Consider the following 12,830-nt stretch of genomic DNA (forward strand, 5'->3'; position numbering starts at 1 on the left):
GCCCTGCTCACTCCTAGAAGCCGGGGGAGAAAGCATGGATGGAGCGGTGGCTCTGGGTCCTGTCTCCAGCCCTGCCCCGCCAGTGCCCACCCCTCCTGGGAATGCCCTGTTGAAAGGGACTAGATCCCCACAGTGGCCATTCTGCCTTGGAGTGCCTTCATGGCTGCTCCTGTCCCTCTAAAACTCCCCTCTTACTCCCTAGGGCCAGATTCTCAAATAAAAACAGAGACCTCTTAGTTTGGGGTGGAGCTCAGAGGGGAGGAAAGGCCCTGTGCCTCTCTCTTCCAGTGCTCCAGGGACCTGAAGGTAGGCGGCAGAGAGCACAGGAGGCCAGGACCACTGCTTTGCCTTTTTGCCCTTTATTCTTGCCTTTCTCTTTTTCTGGGTAGAGATCGCTTTCCTGTTTCTTACTGACCACCTCTCTAGACACGTCTCTCAAAGTTATTTCTGGAAAATCCAGGCTCAGGACTGTCGGCCACTAAAGGTGAAGATTTACATTAGTACTTCCTTTCCTTTCTGAGAAGGTTTTTATTATCAAAAATCAGGAGTCTTGCAAAGGTCCCCTTCCATCCTACAGTAATTGCATGAGACTGAACACCCCACAGGCTCTCCTCGCAGGTGGGGGACCCCAATGTGTACAGACTTCCATTCTGCCAATTTAGTAACTGCTGTCAAAATAGAGCCTCCCTCCATCACACTCTTAGCAATTGTCCCAGGGAACTCTCCCACTGGTCTAGTGCAAGCTATGTACCCAACCTCTGAAGCAGTCACTAGGGTGGAAGATACAGTTTTTTACTGGCCAGTGCTAGGTCCCAGGCATGGCTTTAAGCCTGCCCAAAGCTCATGGTCCAAAGCTGGCAAGAAGATGGCATCCCACGGGAAGATGAAGTCCTACAACCAGCAGGGGGTGGAAGAGATGCCAAGAAGCAAGAGCACTTGGGCCTCTGGGTGGTTCCTGCAGGGCAGGTGTAACAAGATAATGCAAACCAGGACAGCCTTGGCATGGGGAGGAAATGTGTTTCTTCCTTCCCTGGCGACATGAAACAAAGGGTGTGCATGCTTATGGAGGGTGTCTTTGATGAACCACACCCAAGTTTTTCCTTACTGAGTGTCGAAATCCACTTTTTTCTTTTCCACGGAACTGTTACGGTGATTTCTTCATCTGAATGGCCTATCCTGGTATGGGATTCAGTTCATCCAGTCAATATATAAAGAGCCCCTCTGATGCATCAGGCCATGTTCCTGGACATGCCACAGAAAACTAATGACTCTGTTGTCCTAGAGCTTCACTTCTGGTGGGGGAGAGAATTAATAAGCAGATGCACCTGTGTAGTGGAGCAATGTCAAGCAGTGTTCATGCTGTGAAAAAAGTACAGCAGGTCAGGGTGAAGAATGGGGAGTGTATGCTATCAGATGTACAGAAAGACGTCTCCAAGGAGTTGGTGTTTGAGCGGATCCCCAAGTAGAGTGAAAGAGAAAATGTCAGATTCGACAGGTACGAGCCAGACTTCCGAATACAGATCTCACCTGTGATTCTTAGTTGTATTGAGTTAGGCAAGTTATTGAACCCTCCTGAACCTCTGTTTTTTCATCTGAGAATTGGAAATAATATTAGAAACCTACCTTATATGGTGAAGGAACTAAATGACTTTACATATATGCAAAGGAAGCACTCGAAGCAGTGTTTTCTCCTGTGTTAGTATCATTATTGTTACTTTGTCTGGAGGATTTTGTCCCAGGCAGAAGGATTCATGGGCAGGCCATTTTGATCTAGTTTTTTTTTTCTGCTCAGAGCAAATGAGTTAAGAAGCAGCTGAGTGGTAGAACAAGGGGGCTCTCATAAGAGGACATGAGGACCATTTATATGAGGTCCTGATTATTGATTTATTGTTATTTTATTCTGTTCTGTTTGGAATCCTGGGCCAAACCAGGATGCTGTGTGTTTCACATCATAATACAGGGCTCTAAGCAGTTGTCAGCCTCTTCCATGTCTTTTCTGTCCCCAGGGATTGACCAGGGTCAGATGACCTACGACGGCCAACACTGGCATGCCACCGAGACCTGTTTCTGCTGTGCTCACTGCAAGAAATCCCTCCTGGGGCGGCCATTCCTCCCAAAGCAGGGCCAGATATTCTGCTCGCGGGCCTGCAGTGCCGGGGAGGACCCCAACGGCTCTGACTCATCTGATTCAGCTTTCCAGAATGCCAGGGCCAAGGAGTCCCGGCGCAGTGCCAAAATCGGCAAGAACAAGGGCAAGGCAGAGGAGCCCATGCTGAACCAGCACAGCCAGCTGCAGGTGAGTTCCAACCGGCTGTCGGCCGACGTGGACCCCCTGTCACTGCAGATGGACCTGCTCAGCTTGTCCAGCCAGACGCCCAGCCTCAACCGGGACCCCATTTGGAGGAGCCGGGATGAGCCCTACCATTATGGGAACAAGATGGAGCAGAACCAGTCCCAGAGTCCTCTGCAGCTTCTCAGCCAGTGCAACATCAGAACGTCCTACAGTCCAGGAGGGCAGGGGGCTGGGGCCCAGTCCGACATGTGGGGCAAGCACTTCAGCAACCCCAAAAGGAGCTCGTCACTGGCCATGAAGGGGCACGGTGGCAGCTTCATGAAGGAATGCCGAGAGGACTATTACCCAGGAAGGTTGAGATCCCAGGAGAGCTACAGCGATATGTCCAGTCAGAGCTTCAGTGAAACCCGAGGCAACATCCCAGTCCCCAAATATGAGGAGGAGGAAGAGGAGGAGGAAGGAGGCATATCCACTCAGCAGTGTCGGACCCGCCATCCGATCAGTTCCCTGAAATATACTGAGAACATGACGCCCACCGAGCAGACCCCTCCGGGCTCCATGGAATCACTGGCCCTGTCTAATGCCACAGGTAGGTTCTGTTCACCTGGAAAGCAAAAAGCAAGAGGTAATAATTTCTGGGTGACCTAATGCTGGTTGTCAGGACTTTCATGTTGTTCCTGCCATGTGCCTTCCTCCGACAGGTTGTCTAGGAGGGGAACCCCAATTTCAGATGGCTTCTCTCTTTGAATCGCACTCCCTATAAGCAGGGCCTGAGACAGGGTTGAGGATGCCTATGACACATTCAGTGCATGCTCCCAGGGAAGGGGAGAGAGAGAGACAGGCCAGGGTTGGGGGAGGAGCCAACTGGGTCTGGAATCTAACCTCAGCCTGACCTCACAGGAGGCTCTGGAGGATGGGCTGCATCATACAGTTGGCTCCCTCTTTCAACAAAGGGGCTGACGTCTCACACCACCGTGTCTGTCAGTCACCGGCTCTGAGCTACTAGAGAGCAGCTTTGGGACAAGGTTGTGGATATGGGCGGGGGGCATGGCAGGTGCTATTGGCCAAAGATAATATTCAGGAGAAGAGGCAGCTGTGAGCTGGAGGCAGTACTCACAAAACTGAGTAGTGCTTGAGACACCAGAGCACCCATGACAGCTTCCATACTGTTCTGAACCCCAGTATCTCATTAGGGAGCTCATTTTAATGTGTAAGAGGTTCTCAAAAGAAATGTAGATAGACAAGAGAAGGCAGGCAAGCTGAAAAGGACCCAAGTGGGGGGAGAGAGAGAGATAGAGAGAGAGAAACAATCCAGAGCCTGCCTTCTCCAGCCAAATTGTCCAGCTGGTTTGCATGCATGTGAAGACGGCTGTAGATATTCTCTAAGATGGCGCTACACAGCATGGAGTCAGAGGATGCAAGCTAGCTGCAGTCTGCAGTGAGATGGGTACTAAACATGACAATGTTTAGGAACTCTCGAAACAATTTGACACTGCTGCAATGTCCAAGTGAAAGCTCAATGGGCTCTGGTCCAGGTACTGACCAGTCAGGGTCTTGTATAACCCATGAGTGAGTTGTATGTGGCATGTGCTGTGTGTCACTCGGGCTCAGGAGGGTCTCATATTTGTCCACAGTGGATTGAAAATTAAAAACAGGTCCTTCGCCATGGATAGCTGAGAAGTACTGTCCTGAGACGCACTTCCCTTATGGGCAGAACACCGAGGAGGGAGACACACCCACTTATATCAGGGACCCCATGGTCAAATGGGTCTTGGTGGTGCTTGTGATAAGTTTGTGCACGTCAGCCCCATCTGGAGGTGACAGGCACTGCTCAGCTCCAGCTGGTTGTTGCCACATGCAAAGACATTTATTTATTCAACTAGCAGTTGGGTAGCTCTTACCCTGTGCCAAACTTTGTTCTCAGCACTTTATAAATATTAACTCACTTAATTAGACCCTCACAGCCCTACAAAACAGATATACTATTAAGATTCCCATTTCAGAGTTGAAGAAACCAAAGCACAGAGAAGTTGAAGGATTTGCCCGAGTCACCCAGCTTTTAAAGGGTGGAGTGGGGACCTGAACATGTGCATATGACCCCAGAGCAGCACTCTTAACCATACCAGGTTGCCAACAGTTCCAGTTTCTTCAGACAAGTTAAAGATGAAAAATTTTTAAGTGAGAAATCTATTTCAACTCTCTGCTAGACAAGCAAAACGTGGCTCTAAGTCATAAGAGGTCGCTACAGTATATTTTTAACCTGTATCCCTCCCAGATGCGTTCCTGCCTGTGTTCTCATTTGTCCTAGAGGACAAATAAGAGCAGATATCCTTACCCTTATGTTTCATATGAAACGAAAATGAGGCCTTAGTGACCAAGCACTTTACCTCATGTCATAGAAGTGAGCAATTAGTGCAGAGTGATGACCGCCTGGCTTTCAGCCCAGTTTGTGCTATCCTCAAAAAAATGTATATGCTTTAATTATTTAAGAGGCCAGGAGATAAATATGTAATTCAGCCTCTAAAGCAGCGTTTCTCAAAGCTAGACCACCTGCATTAGACCTTGACTGCTTGATTCAAATCTGGGATCCAGGGCCTCCCCTCAGACCTCCTGCATCAGACCCTATGGAGGGGGTACCCAGGAGCATGCATTTTAACCAGCTCCCTCCTGAAGCTAATGTGACCACTGTCTGAGGACAGTTGTTCCTGGGCTTGTCTGCTTTGACTTTATTGTCCTCATGCAGCGAGTTAGGAGAAAATCAGGAGATCTGGGTGTTGGGAAATATTGGAAAGGCCATGTTTGGTGTGTTTGAAAAATACACATATTGGTATGTGGGGAAGATAACCAGACTTCTCTCACAGGGCTGTTAGGAGGATTTAAAGAGATGTTACATGTGAAATCATCATGTGAGACCACACAGTCTATGGTCTTACGGCCATAGAATATACCATCTCTCATCCTAAAAAAGAGGCATGGAGTTTATCTCCATGATTTTCTATGGGCTCTTGGGCAAAGCATCCTAATGTCCCTCTGTCTCTGAGATTTGGGGGAAGCATCCCTAAACCATGTCTGATACAGCTAAAAAAAATAAATTTCTGAGATCAGCACTGCCCAGTGAAGTCAACAGTCACATGGGACTCTTGAAATTTCGATCCATGCAAATTAAATGAAATTAAAATTTTAGGCCATCAGCCTCACTAGCCACATTTCAAGTCCTCAACAGCACTGACCAAAATTTGAAACTACATTTAATTTCAGTAGCCACATATAGCTAGCAGCTCGCCCTATTGGACAGCACAGATGGCAAAAGGGAGTTGGTAGGACGGGCACAATTTTAACTTCATCGTTAGTCTCTTTGGAAATTCTCCCACGAGCCCCAGCTTTTCGGATTGTCAATTAATGATTCGGAGTACCAGTTCAAATCCACCCTTCATCATGTTGGAGCTATGTGGCCTTGAACATATTGCTTACATTCTGTTCAGTTACCTCATCTATGGAATTTGGTGAATAATAGTACTTCCTTCATAGTGTTTTTGGGAGAATTAAATGATAATGCATTTTAAACTCATTAGTATAGTCTTTGACACCGAGGACCTTCTATTATGGTTACCTGATACTTTTTGTTATGATTTCATTTTTATCATTCTTATCCCAAGCATACTGGTGCACACTTTTGGCCTCCAGGGATGTTTTGGCTACTGACATCTCCCAGCGTCCACCAGCTGTGCAGGTTTGCATTTTTAGATTTGCAAATGTTCCCATGGGATCCTCTTTTTTTTAACCAGCATATGAAGAGCATGAGAAATAGGAAAATGAAGAAATGCATTCTGTGTCCCTCTGTTTCCAGAGATCTGTCAGACACAGCAGTGTGGAAGAAAGATTGCAGCTCATATTCTAAGCACTGCTTCATCCTTGGTCACTGGAGCAAACCTTTAATAGCCTTCAGGATCCTATGCTGCACGAGCGCGTGCGCACACACACACACCACAGACATGGTATTGACTAGACTTAGAAAGTTGGCCGTTGGGCAGCTCGGGTGGTTCGGTGGTTTAGTGCCATCTTCAGCCCAGGGTGTGATCCTGGGGACCTGGGATCAAGTCCCACATCAGGCTCCCTGCATGGAGCCTGCTTCTCCCTCTGCCTGTGTCTCTGCCTCTCTCTCTGTGTCTCCTATGAATAAATAAATAAAATCTTTTTAAAAATTGAAAAATAAATAATTTTAAAAAAAAGAAAGTTGGCCGTTTTGCTGCCAATCTGAACTATTGCATTTAAATTTGCTATGTCTCTGCCTCTCCTTCTGTGTCCCTCATGAATAAATAAATAAATTAATTAATTAATTAAAATAAAATAAAATAAAATAAAATAAAATAAAATAAAATAAAATAAAATAAAATAAAAAAAGACCCTACCAGTTCTCACAAGTTCTCACAATCTAAAACTGTGATTTTTCCAGGTGTATCTTTTCTCTACAATACAAATACTGTAACTGGCACAGTTTCACCAAGAACAATTTGGAATTGCACTGACCTTTTGAGGGGCTTTTAACGTGAACAAAGTCGTGCATTTAGGAAGAACCTAAAACAAAAAGTGAAGAAATCTTATGAGGAGATTCTTTGTCTTGTTTTTCTAAAAAAGAAGTATCTTAATATAGGTGGTATCCTGTTGTTCCTCCCCATACTTCAAAGAATAGCAAGTATGGGCTTTTTGATTAGATAGCTTGATAAAATTTTAAAGCCTCCAAGTTACTGTCTAAATCATCTGTCCTTCTTTATAAGTGTATACATGTCAAAATTTGTTAACTGCATTTAAATTTTTCTCTCAATTAACTTGATCTTATGTAAATAAGTTAATAAAGAATTTTTGGAAATCTAGACAGTTTCCAAATAAACAGATACAAGGCATTAGTCAAAAATAAATAAATAAATAAATTTGCTAGGAAATTCCCTAGTCTTTGGAGAAGGCAGTGCTCAGAACCGTGTATCTTTGAATCCTGGAATCCCACTCTGTGAGTAACAAGTATGTGTCATAGAAGGCTTAGTCAAAACACCTTGATCCTTGGGTGAAAGCTAGTTTTCAAGATAATGGATTTTTTTTTCTTCCTCGTCAATAACTCATGTTACTGAGTAAGTTTGTAGTGTTTAAACTGGCACAAAGCATGATCATTTTGTAGGCAGCATTTTTCCTTTGAATAGATCTGGAGAAACAGCCCCAGTGACTTGCCAGCCTCAGATCTGGGCTTTGCTACCCCCTGATTTGTTTAGAACCAGGAGCACACTGCCCCTTGTCCCTGGAAAACACAGTCCATCTATTATGCTCACACAGAGTGAGTCAGGCGAGCACAGTCACCGTTTACACTAGCACTGTGTGGAGCCTTACAGAAGCTCTTGAACCCTGCCATTGCCTAAACATGCCTGCCAAGCAGCTTGCAGCCTGGGTGATCACAGGATTGCAGATAGTAACGGGTGACAGCTGTAAGACCGTAGACTGTGGTCTGACATGATGGTTTCACATATAACATCTCTTTAAATCCTCCTAACAGCCCTGTGAGAGAAGTCTGATTATCTTCCCCATTTTAAAGAGAAGTACGCTCGGGTTCATAGGAGTTGTGGCCTCCCCGTGGTCCCCACTGACAGACCAGGACCTGAACCTGGGTGTGAGAGTCTGCAAGGCCCTTGCTCTTAACCTCCTTGGTAGCATCCTCACACAAAGGGTTATGGTCACAGTCGGGATTTGCACAGGACTCAATCTGAAGGGATGAGGATTTCTTTTCCTGTCATAGCCAGTTTGTTAATGTCCATCTGGCCCTGGCGGGGCTGGAGCAGAGCTGGAGAACATGGCAGAAGGCAAGGCTGGCAGTCCACAGTGATGTGCTGGGTCAGAGGCACTTAAAAGAGACAGGTGCAGATCGTCCCGGGGTTTGCGCCCTCAGAGAGGAGAGGAAGCCTGTAGTGCGAGTTAGGGCCATGGTTCAAGTCACACTGGGGCCAGGGAAAGAGTAGAGTTCAGATAGGGACCAGTGGCCTCAGAGGCCACGCCAAAAGACAATAGGAGATGGTCAGCTGAAGCCCTGGAGCACAGCAGTGAGGCTGGGAACACGGCTCTCCCTTGAGGATCAGCCACATGCCATAAGGAGTGGCTGGGTCAGAGAGCTGGGACCTGAAGGAAGGAAGTGCGGGTGTGGACGGGAGTAAAGAAAGGATGGTTTCCATCCATTCATTCATTCATTTGGCCAGCCAGTGTGACTTGAGTGCCTACCCTGTGAGTTACCACAGAGTGACTGAGAGCATGGTCTGTAGACCAGTCTGCCAGAGTTGGAAATTGGACTTTGTGCTTTGATACCTCTGTGACCTTGGGGTTATCTTTTCTGTGTCCCCGTCCTTGAATGAAATGACAGTAGTGCCTTCTAGGGTTGTCATGGGAATTAAAGGAATTAATTCCTGTAAAGAACTTAGGACAGTGCCTCTCCTCTAAGCACTCAGTGCCATTAGCGGATAATACTATTAAGTAGGTGCCACTGCCTGTGCAAGGCACTAGGGATACAGTGCTGAGCTAAGTGGACAAGGGGCCTATCTTCCTGACCCTCACAATCTAGTGGAGTTTGGTAGATAGTAAGCATATAATTGTACAATATGAAATTGAATCTGTGGTAATTGTGGGCTAGGAGGGTATACAAAAAGGGGGTATAGCCAAGTCAGGGAGGTCAGATAGGGTATCCTGAAAAAGTGAAGCTTAAAAGACAAGGGAAGGAGGATTCCAGGCAGCAAGAGCAGCATGTGTAAAGGCCCAGTGGTAGGAATGTATGGCAACTATAAACACATGAAAGAAGGCCCACAGTATAAACAACAGTGAAGACTGATATAAGAGGATAGATGGGATGGTGACCTAGGAGAGAATATTGGCCGGTTTACAGTGCCCTTGGGGGATGGGTCTGGAAAGACAGAAGAGGATAGAATTAAAAACCTAAAAATGTATAAAAGTTTGCCAACTCAAAAAATGCTGGCCTTTTAGTGCTGAAAGCACATGTGTCATTGGCCTGGATACGTAGAGACACAGTAGAAATGGAAGTCCAAAAGGGCTTCCTGCTGCCTTTAAAGAGTGTTGCATGGTTGTGACACCTCCACACCTGTACCACCTCCTCATCTTGACAAGGGACACTTCATCTTGCAACATCAAGATATATTGATTGCTAGGGGGTCACAGAGTAACTTTTCAGCATTGCTGGCAAACTGGTAGAGAACAAGAGAACAACAGTGTGGGGATCTAAAGCAACAACTGGATCAGCTCACTTGACCAAGAATGTCTGAAATGGTTTTTAATCCTTGTAATGCAAAACATTTCTATATTTAATTCTGGGCAGGAACATTGCTCCTTTTCTTCTGCATAGTTTGGATATGCATCCGCTACCCCAGTTTCTTTATTTAAATTGTTGGGTAAAACCTCCTAACCAGCTGGTGCCTGTTACTTGAGCAGCCACACCTCACTCATGCTCATGAATCTTGTGGCCCAGATCCTTTGTTCATCCCTTCCCCTGGGAATGATGGGTGGCCCAGTCTGGAGTTACAGATTAGAAAATCCAAAGTCCTGTCAGTTGGCCTCAGGGCCAGCCTGGAAAACACGTAGGGATTGTCTTCCTTCATGGGAATTACAGAACTCTTGTTTGCAAGTGTCAGAATCGCAACTCGGCTAGTGTAAACAAATAAGTTTTTTTTTTTTTTTTAATCAAGTGTCTACAGAGTTCATAGAATTTTGGTTCTGGGAACAGCTGGATCCAAGGGCCCAAATGATGTCCTCAGGACCCACCTTCCTTCCCCCCTCTCTCTCTATTTTTTTTTAAGATTGATTGATTGATTGATTTATGATAGAGAGAGGGGGGCAGAGACACAGGAGGCTCCATGCCGGGAGCCCGATGTGAGACTCGATCCCGGGACTCCAGGATCGTGCCCTGGGCCAAAGGCAGGCGCTAAACCGCTGAGCCACCCAGGGATCCCCTCTCTATATATTCTTATTTTCTCCCTGAAGACTGGCTTGGTTCTCAGGCAGGCTCTTCCCAGTGGTAGCAGAGATGGCTGTGGGCAGCTCTAGGCCAACATCCATTAGCTTCAAATGAAAGGGAATGGGAACTCATCTTTCTTAATAGTATCACCGAAAGCCCCAGAATTGGGTCTCATTTACCTGACTTGGGTCACCTAACAGTTCTTAAACTAACTCCTGTGGTGGGAGGAGCAGAAGACTGATGCTCTGATTGATCCATCTTGAGTCACGTGCCCATTGGAACTAGGCAGTGGGGTCAAGCCCATCCCAACTGCAGGGACTGAGAAGGGAGATGGGCTTCTCAAAGAGAAATCAAGGTAGTATATTCAAAGGAAATGGGATAGTACTGCAAGGAAGTAAACAGCACAGGTGTCTGCTACTGAGCCCATCCCATCTAGTGCATCCCATCGATCTGAGACTGATCCCGGATCTGGTTCCTTCCTCTAGAAGCCCCATCATGTGAACCTGAGGTCATATGTCTATTATGTAGGTTCACCATGGGTTTCTGGAGACAGGGGCATGTGTCTGTGGTGATTTAGATGTGGGGAATTCAGGCCAGCAAGGAGATGTTTTGCAACGGTAGATTGGACAGAGCTCAGTGTTGAGGATGTGATTTGGGTTTCTGACGGGTCCCATGCGGTGACTTTCACTGTGTTCCTTACGGAGGCGGTGCCCTCTTGCTGGTTCATGGCTCTGAACAAGACTCACAGACCAAGGGCCAGATGACAACCAGCAGAAAGTTGTGACAAAATCTGTTCAACTTTTCTCTTTTTGGGTCAATTCCGTGGTGTGGAAGCAGAGGATATTCTTAGAGCCAGGTGAGTGGAATGGGGGGCAAAGGACAGACCAGTCTGGACAGAGCTCACCCTAGAGGGGCCGATGCATGCCTGCTACAGGTCATGGTCTCACATTTCCTGGGTTCAGGGAAATTTTTCCAGTGTCCTGGTTTTTAATAACCATTCAGGAGGCTTATTTATAACCTCCCTGGGCATGAGCAGTCATCTATACCCAGAGTAAGTAACCATGGTTGCTGACAGGAGAGAAAAGATTGCTGATTTGATTCATTCTAGTACTGAAAAGGCAACACTGGAAAATGGATCTGGGGTGGAGGCAGGGGGCTGATGGGCTCTTCAGACTGGTGCAAGATTTTGTAGATTTTTTAAGAACCTGTGTACATTGCTCTTGGAGGTTTGGAATGTGGGACTCTGACAAAGGGAAATGACATTGTTCTCATCCACTTGATAATGGCTTTGAAATGCAGGTTTTCAGGATTTATTTTGTAATTATGGGCAACTAGGAAAATGTACAAAAGAAAAATTAAGATAGAAATAGAGGAAAAATATATCCCAGCTCTTTCCATTTGACTAACACTAATATTTTGGTGAATTTTCTAATTTTTTCTTTATATACCATTATGTTATTTCTTCTGCATTGTAAACATAATGTTCTGTGTCCTAGATTTTTTCATTTGCATTCTGTCATTAGCTCATTTTCATAGCTTATGTCACCATCATGTGTAAATGACTGCATTAATATTCAGTTAAATGGATGTCACCACATCCCTGGAATGGGACATTTCGGAGGTTCCCAAATCTGTATTTAAATCTTGATTTCCTTTGACTTGCATCCACAAAATGTACTTTTTTGCCCCACTCTTTCCTTATAAACATAATCAAACCTTCTAAATAGTTTGGCACACTTTCTAGCCAGATGCTTGACCTTCTCACTTGAGCATCTCCTCCATGGAGTGTTCTGAGGGGACTGGGAGGCCCATCAGCAATTCTGTGCCAACCATCCCTGGCCTGGCCACCCCTCCTCTGCCCCTACATGAAGTGCCTCCCAGAGCAGTGGAAAATGAGTGTGATTAAAACCCCACTTCCTAGTACAAGCCACCTGGGACAGCTTTAAGAAAACTAGTTCTCCATGTAAACAGTCACCATCCCCTCCATCAATTAGAGCAACCCGAGGACCACCTACAGCACATTCATCTGGGATGCTTGTCAACAGTGCACATACTTGGGCCCATCCCAGTCCTACAAACAGAATCTCTCAGGGCCCAGACCTGGGAATCAACATTTCTAACAAATGCCCCCACAGAACTCTTAGGCCCCCTAAGTGTAAGGAACAGTGAGCTAGAGAAACCCAGGCTCCCCACCTCATGCCTGAGTGAGCAGCCCTACCTACCACCTCGTCTGTGGCTAGAACTCTTTCCTTGCCCATGGCGCCCCTTTGCCATGAGTCCAGCCTCCTACTTAGAAAAAAGAAAAATTAGACTATGCTTTTTTCCAAAAAGCTCTGAAAATGTCCCTGACATCCAATAGCTCTTGGTACAGTAAATAGTAACAGCACCTTGAACACCCAGGTAGTTTTATGTGTGTGTGTCTGTCTGTCTTTTTCCCAGCCATGTTCCTCCAGGCACCTCCTCCCGCCTGCCCTTCCCAAATCAAAACCAGACCCCGACATGTTTCTGGGAGGCAGCTGTCACAAATCAGGCTGAGTAAACAGG

General features: G+C 46.2%; 1 protein-coding gene across 4 annotated transcripts in view; it reads left to right on the forward strand.

Annotated features, from left to right (window-relative positions):
• The window catches only part of PRICKLE2 (prickle planar cell polarity protein 2), a 325,226-nt gene that overhangs the window by 281,506 nt on the left and 30,890 nt on the right, over nt 1-12,830 (forward strand). For all 4 annotated transcript variants that reach the window (XM_055343591.1, XM_055343595.1, XM_055343594.1 and 1 more), the window contains one exon: nt 2,007-2,882. In XM_055343591.1, the coding sequence (XP_055199566.1) occupies nt 2,007-2,882 (876 nt within the window). The remainder of the gene's footprint in view (nt 1-2,006; nt 2,883-12,830) is intronic.

The sequence above is a fragment of the Nyctereutes procyonoides genome, unplaced genomic scaffold (assembly GCF_905146905.1).
Source record: "Nyctereutes procyonoides isolate TBG_1078 unplaced genomic scaffold, NYPRO_anot_genome, whole genome shotgun sequence".
NCBI lineage: Eukaryota > Metazoa > Chordata > Mammalia > Carnivora > Canidae > Nyctereutes > Nyctereutes procyonoides.